This window comes from Rattus norvegicus, chromosome 19 (assembly GCF_021556685.1).
Source record: "Rattus norvegicus strain SHRSP/BbbUtx chromosome 19, alternate assembly SHRSP_T2T, whole genome shotgun sequence".
Lineage (NCBI taxonomy): Eukaryota > Metazoa > Chordata > Mammalia > Rodentia > Muridae > Rattus > Rattus norvegicus.
The window spans coordinates 66287995-66307322 of record NC_141552.1 but is presented as its reverse complement, the minus strand read 5'-3'; the positions used below and the strand labels follow the sequence as shown (position 1 = coordinate 66307322).

The window sequence follows — 19328 nt, the reverse complement described above, 5'->3', positions numbered from 1 at the left end:
CTCTACCCCATCAGAGGTACCCCAGGCTGGTCCCTCCACTAACCTGAGCCTTGATTTCTTTGTGAGGCGAGAGTCTAGGGCATGCTCCTGGACCAGGTTCCTCAAGGGCTGAAAGAAACTCACCTTCTCCTTGCTTTGTGATCTCTTGGAAGGGCTGTCCCTTCTCACCCCTCCGGCCAGTGGCTCTCCCAAGCCCCCCACACTGACTCCTCTACATGCATAAACCTTTCCCCGTTCTCTTCCGCCTGCTGCTGGGATCCTAGGCTCCTTGGCTTCACCAGAGAAGAACCCAGGCAAATCTAAGAACTGTCAGGTACTGTGCGGACTGGATCAGACCTGGCTGACACCCTGGGGCTCCAATCTCCCACCCTGCTGGTGTCTCCTTTCCCATATATCCATGGAAGGTACATTTCTCTGGTGTCCTCTCTGTCCCCAAAGAGACCAACATCCACCGGCCCTTCCGGAATCGTAGCCAGGTTACCATGGTGATGCCTATTATCCGGGCTTAACAGGAGATGAATCAGTAGCTAAAAATAGCTCCGGAGTGGATAGATAGATAGATTGATAGGTGGGTGGGTCTGATTCAGGATTGGGACAATTTGTTTTTCTCAGACAAGATAATTGAGAGGAAATCTCAATTAAAAAAAATCCACCCCCACTCAGACAGGTGGAAGCTGCCCTCAGCCGACAGCTTGTGGCACATGGTGAGTCCTGGGTACAAGCCAAAGTCACTTAGGGCTGCTTTTCCCTTCCTGACACATCAGCCGAGGGGAATACCTAAAGCCCAGCCAGGCCACAGCCCTGACTGGTGTGGGTGACCTGGTGAGCCTGATTCTAGGGACGTTCATGCCAGATCCCCTGAAGCAAGAAAGTCACAAGGCTGTGAGAATGAGGGGATGCTTTATTATACCCAAAGCTGCCTCCCACAGACCTTTCAGGCCCCAGGGTCTCAGGTATGAGCATGGGTTGGACTGGTACCAGATAGGACAGAGAAACCGATGGGATCAGAGTGCCTAGAAATAGGTATCCTCGAGGGTTGGGGTACTGCCTCTCTCCACAAGATCAAATGACAAAACTCTCCAAATCAACCACCCCTTCCACAGCTGAGCTGCCGGGATTATGACAGGTGTGGTCCCACCCATCTCTCTGGACCGAGTTGGGCTTGGGGGCTCTTCTGAAGTGGTGCCAGGCAGTGTGATTGACACCCGACGTGACAGAGAGGTGAGCTCAAGCAAGAGGGGAAGAGCATTTCTGTAGCTCCAGCTCTTTCAGAATACCCTGCTCTATGCCTGTTGCATACAGGGAGGCCCAGACATGGGAGAGCTAATGATTTCTGTCACTCCACAAGGCCTAGATCTCTTTATGTTGGGAAAACGGGCCACTGGCCCAGGCCAGCCGAACACGGGAGCAAGGCTGGGGCCTGGGCTGAGTGATGAGCTTCTGAGTGAGGGGTCTCTGGGGGCACAGGAGATGCTGTAGATTGGGACATACTCTTCAAAGCCCCCTCCCCTGACATCCTCATGGCGCTGAGCTGGGACCAGCCTCTCCAGTCTGGCCACCAAGGCTTCGAGGAGGCAGGTCCTTGTGGCTGTAGTACTCAACCACCTGCTTTGGCACCTCGGCCAACACACACTTGGCCAGTGCCGCAGGGGACGCCTGGGTTGAGAGACCACATGGTTACATCTGAGGGCCTTCTACATCCTTATTCCCCTATCTGGGTCACAGTCCCGGGACTCAAATCTACTTAAGGGACATGTGACTTGGCAGTCAGTTGAGCTACTAAGGACACAGGGTGGAAATGCAGCCACCGAGCCCCTAGACTGTCCTAGCGTTAGCTGATGGAAGTGCCTACACTGTCCCCAGTGTGTCTGTGCGGGGAGGCCAACACAGTCCTTTCATCTCTCCCAGCCACAGCAGGTAATGACAGGAGGTAAAGAGGGGCCACCAGGCACAGACGTTCACCCTCATGCTCTCTCATGACGACCTGCGATGTGCATGTGGGAGAGAGTCCACGTGACATGTTTACTATAGAGCGGGCATGGGGAGCTGTGTGCCAGGTCCACAGAACCCCTACTGCCTTCTCTGTGTCATAGATTTTAGGGTCATAAGCTCACTGCACAGGCAGTCATCAGGGTGGAGACTGACCAGGAGCCATCCCCAGAGCCTACTCTTTAGCCTGACATAAAAAGTGCAGGGCCTTATCCTGGGCAAGGAAGTCATGCATGCATGGAGCAGTGGGAACCGCCCCCCAGGGCCCAGCTCTCAATGCCATCCCCCTTTCAGCCACTTACATTCTTGAGCTCACGGAAGGGCACAAACTGAACGATGTCTCGGAGTGCAGGCTCGCCCCGTGGTGAGCGTAGGATTCCATCATCCCCATCTAAGATTTGCATATCCGTGAAGTCGGCGTTGCCCACCCCAACAATGATGACAGACATGGGCAGGTGGGAGGCGCGCACGATGGCCTCTCGAGTGTCCGACATATCCGTCACCACACCGTCCGTGAGGATCAGCAGTATGTAATATTGCTGGGGGCATCAGAAGGAAGCAGGGGTGCCGGCCCCTGAGACCTCTCAAAGCCACACACATCACCTCCAGCTCCAGTCCCCGCCCCTGGAGGGGCCCCTGCTGTGTGCACCTCTGCAGTGCCCAGGCACAATGCAATACTCGTGACAGTCCTAGTCATAAATTACTGCTGGCCACTATGTAGAGTAAAGCTGCTCCACCCGTCATGGGACTGCAGAATCCACTTTACAGACAAGACCACCTCTCAAGGCTTGAACCCAGGTCTCATATCCAAGGAGGAGGACTACTGGATGGACACGGCCTAACACCCTGACACCATGGCGCCCCGGTCCATGCTTCAGGAATGACATAGTGGGAAGTGTTTCAAACAGAAGTCCATTCTCATTCTCAAGAGTACAATACCCCCGTTTAGTCAAAACACATAAGTGAGCAGGTATGCAGTTTCCTTGTGAAAAGCTGAAATTCAAAATCTGCAAAATTCACGAATATCCTCAAACCTCCTAGCTGGGGCATTTGAAGGTGGTTATAATCATAAATTTTCAATAGTGTGTGTTTTATCACAACAAAAATAGTTTGATTAAATCAAACTTTTTCAAAACAGAAGCAAAATAAAACCTCAGGACACAAAGTGACCCTAGAAAAGAATATGACAGAACTCTTGGCCATGCTGTTGGAACTTTTCCTCTAAGTCTGAAATTAACTCAAGGTGAAGAAATGAAAATGTTTAATCCAGGGGTTGGGGATTTAGCTCAGTGGTAGAGCGCTTGCCTAGGAAGCGCAAGGCCCTGGGTTCGGTCCCCAGCTCCAAAAAAAGAACCAAAAAAAAAAAAAAAAGTTTAATCCAGGAACAAGAGACACGTAGTAGGCATTTGTCGATCAAGAGTGTGGATCTCTGGGAATCATCTTATTTTTAAAGTTAAAAAAGAAAGACTATCGATGCCTGTGATGCACACACGCCCACATGGAGGTCAGGGGCCCAACCCTTCTGCCTTGCTCCCTTCTCTGTGTGTGGATTCTGGGAATCAAGCTCAGGGTCACAGATTTGCCTGGCAGGCACCTCAGCAGCTCCTCTTGGCAATTTCCTGACTTTTGGAGAACAGGAGACCTCAACTCTTAAGAAAAGTTTTTTTTCCCCAAGGAAAACAAAAAGTTATTGTGGAAAAAAGGGGGGGTACATTCATCAGAAGACACACTGGCTAGGTTTACCAAATCTGTCCACTGTGGACAGCATTGCCTAGAACTCAGGATGATATCTGTTGGAGCCACTCCTTCCTGGAGCACAGAGGGATCCTGAGAGCCAGCATGGAGAGGTCTCCACTGCCACCCTGAAGGGGGCTCCACTGCCCGTGTGTGTAACGTTCCTGACAGAAGACCAGCTTGCTGCCTCCTCTACACCCTCCTCCCCCTCAGAGTGCTGTTGGGCAGCAGGACTACTCGTGACCAGAGTCTGGGGGTTCCAGGTGGAGTCTGAAGGGTCATGATAGAGTCTGTGGGGGTCAAGATGAAGGGGACGAGCAAAGTCCAAATCAGACCACACCTGGGGGCATCTGGGGACAGGTAAGAGCAGGGACCTAGTAGGATTAGATAGCAGGAGGAGCTGCCTTCCGTGCCCTGCCAGACATTGATATACATGAGACCCACCCGGCAGGCGTGGGCATCATGCACATTTAGGGAGGAAGTGACATTAAGCTTCAGCCTCTTAAATAGTTCAGAAGGACACTTAGTGCATGCATACGTGAAGGGGATGGAGGCAGGACGACGGGGTGGGAAGGAGGAGAGGATGAGATGGACCAGGGAGGTGGAAGGGAGAAGGGAAGGAAGAAAGGTGCAAGCTGGTAGCTATTACGACTTGGTGGATGGCCAGAAGTCATGTGCTGGTCCCTTGTAAGCACAATATTATTTTTTTTTTTCAAAATGAAAAATTAAGAGAAAGCAGCAGGCTGGCTGTGTCTCAGCAGCACACAGAGGGCTACAGAGAGCAGAACACGGCCCTGAGGGAAATGTGCACCCTGAGGATGCCTAAAAGAAAGCCGGTATGTGATACCCGCAGAGGTGCAGAGGGACAGGAGGGAAACTGAGGCAGACCAGTGTCTGTCTGAGATAATAAGGGCTGACTTTGAAGTGTTTCAGTCTTCTGCCTAAACTAAAAACAGACTGCCTGAGGCTTTGAGGGAGCCACCAGCTGGCATCCTGGACCCTTCCCTCATCCCACCCCTCACTGCCTGCCTCAACTCTACCCAGATAACTGCTTCTCTGGTCCTCACCACGACTACACACACAGTTAACTGGTGCTACAGCCGGGTGCATGCAATCCCTGCCCCCAGTCACCTACAGAAGCCTCCCCTGTGCGCTCCTCAGCTGCTGCCATGCGTGCCACCTTAGAGATGATGGGGGCCACATTGGTGGGGCCGTAGAGCTGGACCCTCGGCAGGCAGTTCTGGTAGGCCTCTACCACACCCTGGATCCCTGTAGGGAACGGAGGGGTGAGCCTGGGCCGATGTCGCACGTTGCCAAACCCACTTCCAGCTCCTACCTTCACACTCATCGTCCTCGGGGTTGAAGTTGATGGCAAAGTCATGGGACACCTGGCGGGGACAAGAGTCAGACAGGACCTTCCCAGGACACACTTGATTCCCACTTATGGGGAAGAAGCTGGGTTGTTGCTTCTCGGGGCCCATGTGGTAAGACCTCCATGGAGAGAGGAAGCCAAGAAGGAGGCAGACAGAGGGACAAACTAATGTGGGGCAGTTAGGGCCTGGATTCAATAGTAGCTGTGTCTTCGAGGCACACTAACCAATAATTCCCCTTTCCTACCAGCATCTAGGTAAGAAGTTGAATTGTCCCTTTCTGGTAAGAACAAGCACCGTGCCTAAAGCTCCACCCTCTAAGGGGCCAACAGTCAGTCTCTGGCCACAGCCAGGGTCGCCCCTCCCTCCACCCCCATCTCAAAAGGGAACGGTGGCAACTAGGGTTCTTCCTGGGTTGCAGAGGGTAGAAGGATGGGGTCCCAGCCCAGGGCTCTCCTACCTCATACTTTGGAGGTATCCGGGCTCCAAATCCCAAAGCAGAAAATCGCTTGTCACTGGAAAAGAGACAAAAGTGACAGCTCCAGGAACCCGGCCCCCCGGTGAGTGAAGTAGACACTGGAGGGAGACTAGAAGGCCTGGGCCTTGCTGGGTCAGAAGCAGGGATTACAGGCAGGCCACAGAGGGGAAACTAAGGAACTGAGCAGAGACTGTCCACAGCACAGGCAGGAAACGGTAGAATTGACACCAGAAGACTGGGAGCTGCTCCCTGTTCTTCCCTCCCTCTAAGGACCCTGACCTGAGGTTGTAGCACCTGAAAGGCACCTACTTAACCCCACTATACTTTCTCTTCTCCCATTGAAAGAGGGAGTTCCATGGGCAGGGAGCTCAGGATGGGGATCTGGGCCGTTGTGTTGAGCTCAGAGACCAGACCATCCGTGTTTGCCCTCAGCCCCATCCTAGCCAATCACCCCAACGTCAAGGTCTGCATTTTTCTGCCCTACAAGATGATTTCCAACCAACGCCCAGGTTTGTGTCCCAGTGAAGGGGTATGGGGCCCTGTTAGAGACATAACCCATCCCCCATCCATCCCCTGGAGGATCTGTACCAAAGGTCAGTTGAGCTTCACGTCTACTATGTTAGCTGCAAAGATGCTCCCCCTTCGTTTGTGCTGACCTCAGGGGTCAATCACACTGCCTGGCACCACTTCAGAAGAGCCCCCAAGCCCAACTTGGCCCAGAGAGATGGGTGGGGCCACACCTGTCATAATCCTGGCAGACCTCGCCCACGGCCACCAGCGCCCTCAGGTACTCGTTGGGCTGGTAAGGGTTGATGTGGTGGAGGGAGCAGCTGTTCCTTGGGTCACCATTGGAGGCTGTGAAGTCGATGGCTACCTGCAGGGGCCAGGATGATGAACGGCACTGTGTACCTGTGCCCTCTCACACACACACACACACACACACACACACACACACACACACACACACACACACACGCACTGGACAGGCACAGGATACCGGAGCCCAGCCTAAGGTCAAGAGCCTGGAGTCTCAGCTTCCTCAGCTCTATGCAAGCTTAATGGTTCACTGGGACTACTGGCTACACCTTAGGAGATGAGAAGCTCCCCAAACCCTGAAAACCCTAAGTATCACCCTTGGAATCCCAAGATGACATTGACCCTGTCCCCTGGGAGAATCGTTGAGCTGAGCTCCCCTCAGAGGGACAAGACCATGGAAACACTCTCTCTTAACTGCTATGGTTCCCTCTGTGCCTTCCACCTCATCGCAAGGCCACCTTGGGTGTGGCTGTCTGCTCAGCCACCCAGCATAGCTGTGCATGAAGGCAGGCGTCGGAGTCTGTGATGGACTCCTCTGGATGGTCTGTGGTCTGCCCAAGGCTAAGCCGGATGGACTCTATAGGACTCTACACCCCTCATTAGCTCAGTGCCTACTCCTGTTTTCTTCTTTATGGTTTTTTTGTTGTTGTTCTCCTGTCCCTATAATTTTGTAGAAGGTGGGCCCTGGCTGCACTGTGAGAAGGTGACCCTGGGCTGGTCCTGAACTCCTGAATCCTTTCCTTCATCAGAATCAAGGGGAAGAGAGGGGATGTAGATGGATAAACGACACCTAGGACCTGGTGCGTTGGCCTGGGCGGCACAGGGGGCAGGACCCGAAGGCAGCACAGGGCAGGACCCACAGACTCACCGTGCAGTGGATCTGGCAGCCACCCATGATGTAATCCAGGAAGGAGTGGACCCTGTGGAGCTTCCAAGCAATGCAGTTGGCAAAGCCACTCATGACCCCTCACCCCACCCTACCCCACCCAGAAAATCGGGCCTGTGTCAGTGGGAGAGGGAGCCTGTTAGGCATCTCTGCCCTAGGCACTGAAGTCTGTGGGGCATTTTCCCTCTTCCCTCTTTCCTCCTCTCTCCTCCCTCACGCTCACCCTTCCCAGGTATTTCAAGACCCCACAATGAAACCCACCGCACCTCAGAACTCTACCTTTGAGAACCATCTGATAACCTGGAGATGCTAATCCCACCAAGCCATCTCCCTAAGGGCTTCGGGCAGGACTGAGGCTCACCTTCAGGTCCGCCAGGATCACCACCCCAGAGTTCTTGTAATTGCGCTTCTTCTGTTTGTACTTGGCATTCACACAGTCCCACTGGGCCTGGGACAGGGACAAGGACAGGCAGAAACTCCACCCAGAGCAGCAGGATTCAGGCCCCTCCCCCACAAGGGCCAGGAGCCCCTGAACCTCCCAGTCTAATGGAGACCCCTGTCACACTCCACAAGACTGCCTCCAACCGTGTACAGAAGGCCTATGCTGCCCATGGAGGCCAGAAATGGCCTCTGTGGGGAGCAGTCAAGCACACAGAACAGAGAGAAGCCATGCAGATGAGAATATGAACAAGATAGCCCAGGTTAGACCCTGTGCACATTGCAGCCTTGGCCTATAGCTCAGCCATATTCTGAGCCTATAGATATTCCTCAGGGACACCAGGGCCCAAGAAAGAGTCGGAGGAGACTCTCCCAGCACACCCACCACCCAGCTACAGAGGGTTAGGCAGGTCCCGGGAAGGAAGGACACCCCTCCCACCTTGACACACAGAAGTACATAGTGGCTCACATGGTCACTTGCTTGCAGGCCCCTGTTCTGGCCACGTGGTGGATGTCACTGCTCTTTGTCACCACTGTGCCTTCTCTGGGGTGGGGGTAGAATATCCAGCCTCCCAGAGACCCACCAGAACAAGTCAGAACCTGTGGCCCGAGATGGGCCAGCAACTCACCTGCTCCTCCTCAAAGGCCTTCTGCATCTCTGCGAAGGTGGTGGTGAAGTCGCCAATGAAGTCATGCTTTCCTCGGGAGTCATAGTCCCAGACCAGGCACTGGGGAGCCCAGGCCTCTCAGTGTGGGTGTTCCTCAGAGGACCTGAGGCCCTCCCGGTCCTGGGTGGGCTGTCATTTACCGTTCCCCTCCTTGGTCTTCCCTTAGCCACAAATCCTGTCTCCAATACTCAGTGGGTCTGGAGGACCCTGACACCTGCCCGTGGGCCCTGGCCCAGTGACCACGTCCCTAACTCCCCCACCTACTCTAACCATGACCCCATTTTCAGTCCTGCTCCCTACCCTTCCCCACCTTCAGAGGCCGTGTCTCCTCGCAGCTGCAGAGCGAATTCAGGGACACCTTGAAGGGTTCCCACACTGGGTTAAGATTATTCTTCACGACCTGTGGGCCAGAAAAGACTGAGCTGGGTGGGACTAGGGCCCAAGGAGCTCTGGAATCCTTAGGTCATAGGCCCCTTAGCTGAAATACAGGGCTCTCAGCTGTGCAGGGGTAGCAGCCTGTATCCTGCCCCAGGGAGACTGGGTATCAGGAGCCTAGGCCTGTTTCAGGCTCCAAACAGAACCGGTGTAGCCCAGACACTCCACTCTCCACTCCCTCCACCCCTGACCCTAATAGCTTCGGCCTCACACCGGCCACCTGGGCCGTTTTCTCCTTAAATAGATTCTTTTCGCTCAAATTAATTTGTCTCAAAAGGGAACTCTCTCCCCGCTGTAACTAAAATCCTGTTTCCCTGCAGGAGGAAGCAGGTATCCCTAAAAATAGGACCGGTAACAACAAAGCTGCCACGCTAAATTTGGGCGGACGGAGAACCAATCCAGCCAGCTGTTCCATCCATTGAGAGAGAGCAGAGGGCCTTGGAAGGAAAGACACCACAGCCACAGGGTCATGCTACCTCCCTGTCCCTCATCTGGGAGGCCCATTTCCGTCAGGGCCCCTGAAGCCCCTCTACCGTCAGGCAGTGCGGCCCTCACCTCTGTCCTGTACACCAGCTGTTCACTCCCGTCGTCGTTGACCCGATACAGCTCTAGGAAGGGGTCCGACTTGCTGAAGAGGTCCTGGGGCAGCAGAGGGTGGGCTGGCAAGGGGGCTAGCCAGCTGTTGGCCTGAGGATGGCTCCATCCCTATGGCTGGATTCCGGCTTCGTCCTTTGCAGGTTAGAATTTCACCCCCTCCCCATAGCTCCAAGTTTCCCAGGCATAAAATACGTTGGAAACACTCCCTGAGAGCCTTCAGTGATAAGGACTCACTGCTTGGAGCCTTCCCTGGCTTCACCCGTGGGGACCCTTAGCCTGCCCACCCTCCCAGTGTGTTTTCACAGACCCCACTCTGCTAGTCCTCACTCCTGTTGCCGGTTGTCTAAACAGTTGTTCACACCCCACCCACCCACCCTTCCTTGTCCCAGCTTAAATATCTCAAGGGAGACAGGTACCTATGAAGGGTCAGTTTCCAACCTGTGAGAGGAACCAATAAACCAGGCTAAGTCCCAGTTCAAGACAGGGACCTCTCTGTCCTCCGTGGGCCTCTCTCCCTATCAGTAAACAGGTACCCTGCTGGAAGCCGTCTGATGACCACATGCCAAGGTGCAATGCGGGCAAAGCTCTCTACCACACATCGCCGCTGTGTGTGTGTGTGTGTGTGTGTGTGTGTGTGTGTGTGTGTGTGTGTGTAGCTGGGAGGGTGGCAGCCTTGTCTGTAATGACTGCAAAGTGTAACGGTTAACAAGGAACGTAGTAACCACAGGACTGTGCCATCGGCATGCCAAGGGCTTCACACACAGCTCTCATGTCACTTGTTTTCTGAAGCTTAGAGGCCAGTGCTGAGCAGTAACTAGGTTTTCACAGTGAGCCAGCTTGCAGGAGGCTTGGAGCCCAGCACACAGGGGATCTTGGCCTCACCTTGTCATCCAGTTTCCGGGCTTGGAAGGAGAGCTCCACGTAGCCGTTGTTACCAGAGATGTCCTCTGCTATCACCTGAGTGTGGCACATGGGACCCATGGGTTCCAGGCCATCAGTCTCACCCTCTTGCCTCAGCTGAGGGGGCTCTGCTCTCTCCTAGCAGCTACACAGTTACAGTCCATCTGAGGCCTCCCTGCTTGTCTCCTCCCAAGACACCCCTCCCCGCAGCTCTTGGGCTCACCGTGATGGTGGATTTGCCAGCATTCCTGCCGAATCTCAGCAGCAGTGGACGTGTCATTTTCTTCTGGGCCACAATCTGGAAACCAAGAGAGCTAGGTAGGCTTAAAGGAGGAAGAGGACCTCGCTGGGACTCCTGGGCTCTTTCTTCTGCTCTCATTGTCTCCCCACCTCCCCTAGCCTCTGGTGGCCTATCTGCTGATGTCTGAGCATGTCACTCAACTTCTATCTCTCACGGGCCTCCCCTCATCCGCCTGTGGGGTACACACACACCATGAGGGGCAGCAGAGGCAGATGCATTAGGACATCAACCATCAACGCTCAGCCAGGACCTCACCGTACCGCTGGCCTGATTCTACTCATCGGTCTTGGGGTGAGAAGCTGGTTAAATAGCTCTGAGCTCTGGACCCCTACTGCCCCAAATGAGTCAGAGTGGCTTTGAGGTGGCAGGAGACGTGCACTTGGTGTCTTTTCTGCACAGGTACCTTCTTAGAAGGGCCATGAGGTTATGGGCACCAATGCTCAATTCCTGAAGAACTCCTCTCCCACCTTGGGCCTCCCTTTTTGCCTGTCCCACTGGGTGCATAGCTCTCCCATAGAGCAATGCATCCCTAACCTACAGAGAGAGATGACTTCACACAGGCCCAGGCTGCACATGGCATATTTCCTATCTAGTAGGGAACAGAGTCTAAGGGAAACGATTGAGTGAACCCTTTGAGGCAGCAAGCCCTGCTCTGAATAACAGGCCTTCACATCTCCCTGGAGAAAGCTCTGTATTCGAGGGCCCAAGATGGTCTATATGGTAGTTGCTACCCTGACACCCAGGAGGGGCCTCTGACTCATGTTTGCTACTAGTTGATGGGCACCAGAGGACCATGGGAAAAAGAACTACAGATTAGGGGCTGGAGAGATGGCTCAGTGGTTAAGAGCACTGACTAATCTTCCAGAGGTCCTGAGTTCAAATCCCAGCAACCACATGGTGGCTCACAACCATCTGTAATGAGATCTGGTGTCCTCTTCTGGTGTCTGAAGACAGCTACTACAGTATACTTATATAATAAATAAATCTAAAAAAAAACAAACAAACAAAAAACCAAAAAAAAAAAAAACAAAAAAACTACAGATTGTGGCCCCTGACCAGTCGGCCAAGCTGACAATGTCTGCAGATGTGAACCTGTATGTGGGCCATATGTGTATCCACATGTGGCCATGTATGTTCATGTAGCTCAGTGCCGCCTGGACTGTGGTGCGTGTGTACATGCATGTGACGATATCTGTGACTGCGTCCAGTCCACATGCCTCTCTGTTCCTCTGCCATCTTCCGTAGGAACCTGGGAGGGAGTGCGCCCCGCTTCTTCTCAGCCACTGTTACATAAAGTGGGGATCTGAAGAGAAGGAGCCCCGACCAGGCAGTGGTGGGGATGAGTCACACACATGATGTCGGAATGGAGAACCAGACACCTAGAGCAGACCGTGTGGTTAACACACAGGAAACTCAAAACCAGAGACAGCCAAGGGACTGGCCAGAAAGGGCCACCTGCAAGGTGACAGAAATGCCCCCCTAGTTGGGTAATAGCCACATGGAACTCATCTCAGTGCCTCCATGTGATCTACAGACTGCTCCTTAGTGTAAAAGGCATCCTGTGTCCCACCGAGGAGGCTGTACCACGCGGCCCAGCACACGAGCAGAGCGAAGTGCTTGCCGCATGGGCAACGGGAGGAGAGGCCAAGGACAGTGGCTCCTGGCTGCCAGCGTTGTCCCCTAGGGCTCTCATGATTAACCCCATGCACTACTCCTCCCACCCCCAGCTTCAGGGGAAAACATGGAGTCTGCCCCGTGCCTAGTGTGGGATAGAACCCAGAACCTCAAATGTTCCAGACAAATACTGCCACCGAGGTGTGCATCACACTCAGGAAGGCTTGTGTGCTGCTGCGGAAAGACTCGTGAAGAGACAAACACACGGTGCACACAAACACACAGTGCACACAAACAAACGGCATGGGCTGGCAGAACTGTGTAGAGTGTGTGGGGGTGGGGTGGGGGTGGGAGACCGAGTGGAGGAGGGAGAAGAAGAGATTTTAAAGACAGGATCTTACTATGCAGCCCAGGCTTATGTGGAATGAGCTCTCCTCCCTCGGTCTGCCACAGCCCGGGATTAGAGGTGGGAGCCACGGCAGCTGGCTGAGGTTTGCTTTTTCTCTTTTGTTTGCTTGGAGGTTTTTTTTTTTTTTTTTTTTTTCCTTGTGTCGAGTCAGGATCTCAAGGAGCTTAGACTGGTTTAAGTCTTAGATTTGATATGTGTCTGATCTGATGATGGCCTTGAACTCCTGACCCTCCTGCCTTCGACTCCCAAAGATTAGAATCACAGGTGTGTACTAACTACCATACCTGGTTAGTGGGAGAGAGTGGATGTGTGCATGCACACGTGGGCGTACATACTGTGCGTGTGAAGGCCACAGTAGGTCGTCAGGTGTTTTGACTACCACTCTCTCCTTTACTCAGTGCCTCTTACAGATCCTGGAGCTAGATTGGTGACTAACAAGCTCCAATAAATTTCCTGTCTGTACCCCTCAAAGCTTGTGGGTGCCGGAGATTTGAACTCATGTCCTCGTGTTTGTGCAACAAGAGCTCTTACCAGGTGAGCCAGGTTCTTTCTCTGCCTTTTTTTTTTCCTTTAAAGATGGTCTCATTAATCCAGGTTGGTTCCAAACTCACCATAGAGTAGAGGATAACCTTATTTATTTATTTATTTATTTATTTATTTATTTATTTATTTATTTATTTAAGGCAGGACCTCTCTGTGTGAAGCTAGCTGAGCTAGAACTCACTCTGTAGACCAGGCTGGCTTTGAACTCACAGAAATCATCCTGCCTCTGGCTCTTGAGTGCTGTGATTAAAAGTGTGCACCACCACTCCAGATAACCTTGACCTTCTGATCCTCTTGCTTCTACTTCTTTTGATGTGGTGCTGGGGACAGCAAACCCAGGGCTCTGTTTACGGTAGGCAAGCACTCTATCAAAAGAGGTACATCCCCACCTGGCTATTTTTAAGGAAAATTGTGTGTTTATTCACTTATGTGAGAGCATGACGCCTAGTAATTGGACTGGGAGGGACTTGGGGGGAGACGTGCTGGAACAGGCCCGTGGGAACACGGGAGCTCGTAACCCAGCTCAAAAATATTTAACTGAGCCTGGCCGGCGGTGGTGCCCGCCTGTAATCCCAGCACTCTGGAAGCAGAGGCAGGCAGATCTGGGTTACAGAGTGAGTTCTAGGACAGCTAGGGCTACGCAGAGAAACCCTGTTTTGAAAAAAAAAATTAAAAACTGGTGTGGTGTTTCATACCTGCAGTTTTACTGATTGGAAGATGAATCAAGAAGGTTCAAAGTTCAACATCATCCCTGGCTACGTAAGGAGTTCAAGGGCAACCTGAGCTATATGACATCCTATGTTTACACACACTTCTTAAAAAACAAGCAAGCGGGCTGGAGAGATGGCTCAGCGGTTAAGAGCACCCAACTGCTCTTCCAGAGGTCCTGAGTTCAAATCCCAGCAACCACATGGTGGCTCTCACGACCATCTGTAAAGAGATCTGATGCCCTCTTCTGGTGTGTCTGAAGACAGTGACAGTGTACTCATATATAATAAATGAATAAATCTTTAAAAAAAAACTGTTATTTAAAAAAAAAAAAACAAGCAAGCAAGACCACTCTGAGGGCTGAAGAGACAGCTCGGCAGTTAAGAATTCTTGCTGCTCTTGGGGCTGGGGATTTAGCTCAGTGGTAGAGCACTTACCTAGGAAGCGCAAGGCCCTGGGTTCGGTCCCCAGCTCCGGGAAAAAAAAGAACCAAAAAAAAAAAAAAAGAATTCTTGCTTCTCTTGAAGAGGACCCAGGTTTGGCTCCCAGCACCGATCGAGAGGCTAATAACCATCTCTAACTCTGCTTCCAGAGTCTGGTACCCTCCTCTGATCTCCAAGGACCCAGGATAAATGTGGCATCCAGACATAGTTGCATGCAAAACATCCCTATTCATACGATAGATTAAACCATTAAAAAATAAAACAGGCTGGAGAGATGGTTTAGCGGTTAAGAGCCCTGACTGCTCTTCCAGAGGTCCTGAGTTCAATTCCTAGCAATCACATGGTTGGTGTCTCACAACCATCTGTAATGGGATCCGATGCCCTCTTCTGGTGTGTCTGAAGTCAGCTACAGAGTACTCATGTAAATAAAATGAGTATTTAAAAAAAAAAAAAAAACCTGATAAGGGCCCCGGTTCATGGTGCACACCTTTGATGCCAGCCCCTGGGAGGCAGAAGCAAATGGGTCTCTATGAGACTCAGGTCAGCCAGGGCTACAATGGGACTAAGACAGACAGACAAGACAACTAGTAAGAAAAGGTGCATATGCTGGTACCCTCCTGCAACAGCAGGACTCAGGGCTGAGGCAGGAGGATCTCAACTTCAAAGACAGCCCGGGCTGCCTCAAACAAACAAGCGCTTTTAAGACGTGGAGGCAGGCAGAGCCGGATGTCCCTCTGCAGAATCCCTGAGCTGAGGGCATCGAGTGCCCTAGGAGTGGCTCCTACCCTCCTCTCTTCCAAGACGATGGGGTACTCACTTGACCCAGGGTACACTCCATGCCCCCTAGGAAGTCATCATCCTGGCAACTCAGCCCACTAGGCCCGTGGGTGTCGTACACCTCAAATCGTAGCTTCTGCACCTCCTCGAAGTAATAGTCCATAGTGAAGACCTTGGAGAACACAGGATGCAGGCTGCTCTTCACCACCTCCGTTCTGTCCACCTGCAACAAGCCCTCCTCTGAGCCAGCCCCACAGGTGGGACCTCCCTACAGATTTGCCTGGGCTCCTGCCCTTCCCCCACCTCCCACGCATCTGTGCCATTCCAAGCCTGTTTTCCATCCATGGGGCCCACCTGCGTCTATAGGGCTGCTTGCCCAGAAGGGTCGTACTATATACACTTGCGTGTCTGAGATGAAAGCACGCCCCTCCCTTAACCAGTCACAGGCTGCAGTTTCTCCACATCTCGTGCTCACTGCTGCCTTCTTATCTCCACGTTACAGATGGTGACACTGAGGCTCAGGGACCAGCACCGTTCTCAGGGACAGAATCAGTTTCTAGTGCTGGGCAGGGCAAGCCTAATGTGGAGACCTTCCCATAACACTCAGCCCAGTGGCAAAGGGATTTCCCTGCTAGAGGGACGTGGGTTCACCAGTCTCTCCCACTGAGTTTAGCCCCCTCTCTCCTCCAGAACATAAACCAACAAGAAACCTTAGCTAGTAGACTATCAAATCTGCTCGGCATGGAGGCTCCTGCATGAAAGACAAGGGTCTGCCTGGACCCTTCCCAGGAATGAATATATATACCAGGTATCAATCAAGCCAGGCAATGCTATGGGGAGGCCAGGGTCACAAGCTGGTCCTTAAACAGCCTACAGCAAAGCGGCCTCCTAATACCTTCTAGGGGGCATGAACACATGCTTCTAGGGCAATGAACCACAGGATTTCTCAGACCCAGAGCCTAAGGAATATGCTGGGATGCAGATCGGTATTACTTGAGGTGCCATGCATCAATAGGGGGTCCCCAGGATATGTCCTCCACTTTCTGGATCCCCTTCGCATCCTTGGTGTCCTGGCTACCCCACGATAGTCACAGTGTCTATCTGAGACGTCTTTCCTGGCTCTCCTTCCAAGCTTCCTGTCATGATTGCCACAGCCAGACTCCAGTGGCTCAGAGCTGCTGTTGGGGACACTCCTACTTGAGTACGGACTCGGGTCCAAGTCTTTTGTGCCTATTAGGCCTCCCAACTAAGGGGGGGGGCTGCTTTCCACTCCTGACATACAGCCAGTCCCATGGGAGTTGGCGGCTGAGAAAGTGGTTTATATGCTTCACAACACGGGCTATAGGACACTGGCCCAGAACATGCGCAGAATCCTGACACTACCCCAGAACATGGGCAGTACCTTCTGGGGGCTAATGAGAGCTGGTGTCTACGCAGAAGCCCCCTTTCTGAAGACCCTGGCTACCCTAGGTTTATGGGTGGCCAGTGGAAAAACCCCATGCTGGAGGCAGGCCCTCAGATCTGGGTCGGCAGGGGGCAATAAGGAGCGGGGAGGGGCTTTCAGTCCTCGAGCGTAGCCACACGCATGCAATTTGCGATTTCTCCTAAAACACAGTGAGGAGACAGGTTGGAGGCTGGAGTCCTCTAACCAGGGCGTCTTAAATCTGAGCCATGGAGTCTCTGTCCAGCCCTGACCAGCTCGATTCTACCCAACCATCAATGTCTAGTTCGCAGCCCTAAGACCACTGGCCACGCTGCTGCTTCACCTGTGAGACGCTCATGGCTACTGCGGCCAATAGAGGGGGAACCCTGTGACCTTAAACAGTCCCTATACCTGCCTCAGGCAGTGTCCCCACTCCCGAGCTGCACTCCCTCCTGTGCTCCTCAGTCTAGCCTGGGCGCTTCACTCTAGCGCTACAACCCCAGGCTGAGACCCTCGACTGGACTTCTGAGCACTTTCCACCAAGGTTCTTTTCTACCGCAGCTCCCCTGTTGCCCTGCCCTTCCTGACAGCGGGCAGACACCTTCTCTTTTGCCCTAGTAGCCCCAGTTTCAGAACACCCTTGCCAGCATCACAAACCTCAATTCACACTTAGGTCTTCAGGTGCCCAGCTCCAGGACACTGGTCGCCCTACCTGTAGCCACTGGCCCTGTGCCTGCTGCAGCAGCACCACGCTGGGGTCCGACTTGGTCAGCGGATCCCGATCCAGCAGGTGCCGGCAGCTCAGCCGCAGCTCCACCTTCGAGGCGCAGGGTGCAGGCACCACCCCCGGGGCCACCGTGCGCTCCGAGTCGCCGCTCATGCTTCAGGCTCCGCACTCGAACCGGTGGGCGCCGGAGAAATGGTGGCCGGACCAGGCGTGGCCGCACTTCCCCTCACGCCCGCCCGGCGCGGGCACACGTGTCTCGGGCGGCCGCCACAGAGCGGGGGCTGTAGGGCGGCGATGCAGCGGGGAAGGGATGGAGGGGACCGCGAAGGGGCGGGGCCGGGGTGGGGCCACAGGAGAAAAGCAGAGGGACCTGGCAGGGAGCAGATTGCCTGGAGAGGCGCCTCTTGGAGAGAGGTTTCGGTCCCCTCACTGGAGCTAAGAGATAGGGTCTGGGTTGCACGCAAGCTCTGGGATTGTGGTGTCTCTATGGGGTTCAACGATTCTGGAGGCTCCAAACTGCTCGAACCTAGGCACCGGGTTTGCTTCGTCTAGACAACCTCTGAGAGATGCACAAGCCACCCCAGAGTCGCACCAAAGTAGTCCTGTGTCCCTCTTGGGGTTGTCACTTAAATCAATGAGTAACTTAGTGGGCGCTCACTGTTCGCCCAGCGAGCTGGCAGCAGGGTGTCCGTTTCTCAGAATTTGTAGGCCAGGAGCAAGCAAGGAGAGCCCCTCACCAATCTCTGGTCTGTGGCCGAGGGAACTAAGAGTGTTCTCTCCCAGCCACTCCTACCTGGTGTGTCCACCACCATTCCCCCCAAGGTGGAAGGGAGGCTTCATCACCCCTCCCTTTTGTAACCTCCCTCTCCTTCCCAGAGAAAGGCATTCGGAAGAGGAGGTGTTGGCTACGACAGCCATCACCCCCCAGCCCATTCTCTTTGCCAATTCCTTCCTAAATATAGGGCAGAAAATGGACCGAAAGTCATGACTGGGGCGGGGATTGAGGAGAAGGGGGTAGGAGACCCGGAGTATAAGGTGAGGTGTACATGCCTGTGGGGGTGTGGTGTGGTGTGGTTCAGCATCAACAGACAAGACTCCAGAAGATTCTGGGGCCAAAGGGGTGTCAACCTCAAGACAGGGATATACAGGGTGGTGGGAGGTGAGAGTGGGTAGTAGCGTCGGTAGCTTTTGACGAAGAGGGAAACTGATACAGTACTGTGGGGACAACACCTCCTCTGCCAGTTTGGACCAGGGACAAAGCCATCCCAGTAGCCACCGGTCCGCTTGTGGGCTCCAGCTTCTGACCTCCATTTTCTGAGGCTCACCTAGCACCTGCCTGCTTCCCCAGCTGTTCTGGACCATCCTTCTCCAAAGCTGGCCCCAGTCAGGGCGCTACCCTCTGCTGAGTCCAGCCTGTGTAGCTCCGGGCTTCTCAGTCCTACAGGGTTGGGAGAGCCCACCTGTAACCCACCATTGCTTGCAGGGTTATAGTTGTGGCTTTCTGTTCACAGGGACTCAGAGTGGTTCTCTGGGAGTCTTCCATTCTGGGTCAGACCCTCAACCTCTTGGCCAGTCAGCACTTAACAAGAGCAAAGGCCCAGGAGTGCCCACAGGTCCCCCAAGCTCCCCAACAGGACTTGGGATCACTCCACTTTGGGCTGTTCCCAGGTCCCCAATCAGACTTGTTGCCTTGATGTCACTGAATGTCCACTCACTTATTCCTCCGACACTGAGCTCTAGGCAGACGCTGGACAGCACCAACCTGTGGACATGTCCAGTGGCTCCAATTTAAAGGAAGAGCCACCAAAGATTTTAGCATGGGCTGACGAGAAGGCTCAGTGCACACCAAGGTGCTTGCTGCCAAGATTCACAACCTCCTGGAACCCACTTAGTAGAAGGAGAGAACTGATTTCAATGTGTACATACACAGAGACACACAGACATACAGACACACATAGACATACAGACACACAGACACACACAGAGAGACAGAGAGACAGAGAAAGGGAGATGAATTTACCAAGAAATCTTCACTTAAAAAAAAAAAAAGAGTGAGAGAGAGGAGGGGCTGG

The 19328-nt window shown here is 53.4% G+C and overlaps 1 protein-coding gene and 1 long non-coding RNA gene across 5 annotated transcripts; one reads left to right on the top strand and one right to left on the bottom strand.

The window, feature by feature from the left end:
* The first annotated feature begins 474 nt into the window (after positions 1–474).
* On the top strand, positions 475–9954 carry LOC147999500 (uncharacterized). Its single transcript, XR_015644229.1, has 3 exons — positions 475–704; positions 1104–1221; positions 9135–9954. It is a non-coding gene; the product is annotated as an uncharacterized LOC147999500 (long non-coding RNA).
* Positions 884–17484, bottom strand: Cpne7 (copine 7). Of its 4 annotated transcripts, none has more exons than XR_015643427.1 (15): positions 17242–17484; positions 15147–15329; positions 10535–10609; positions 10294–10368; positions 9370–9453; positions 8690–8779; positions 8341–8439; positions 7635–7721; positions 7256–7307; positions 6312–6445; positions 5554–5608; positions 5060–5111; positions 4859–4992; positions 2292–2528; positions 884–1656 (listed from the first exon to the last, which is right to left on the bottom strand). XR_015643427.1 is itself a non-coding variant. In NM_001399095.1 (15 exons), exons 1-15 carry the CDS (start codon positions 17407–17409, stop codon positions 1519–1521), a joined length of 1671 nt encoding a protein of 556 aa, NP_001386024.1. In that variant the 5' UTR covers positions 17410–17453; the 3' UTR covers positions 884–1518. The 4 variants fall into 4 exon arrangements, 1 of the variants encoding a protein (NP_001386024.1); NM_001399095.1 differs by having other exon boundaries at positions 7256–7315; positions 17242–17453; XR_015643426.1 differs by lacking the exon at positions 4859–4992 and having other exon boundaries at positions 7256–7315.
* Between the last annotated feature and the right edge of the window lie 1844 nt (positions 17485–19328).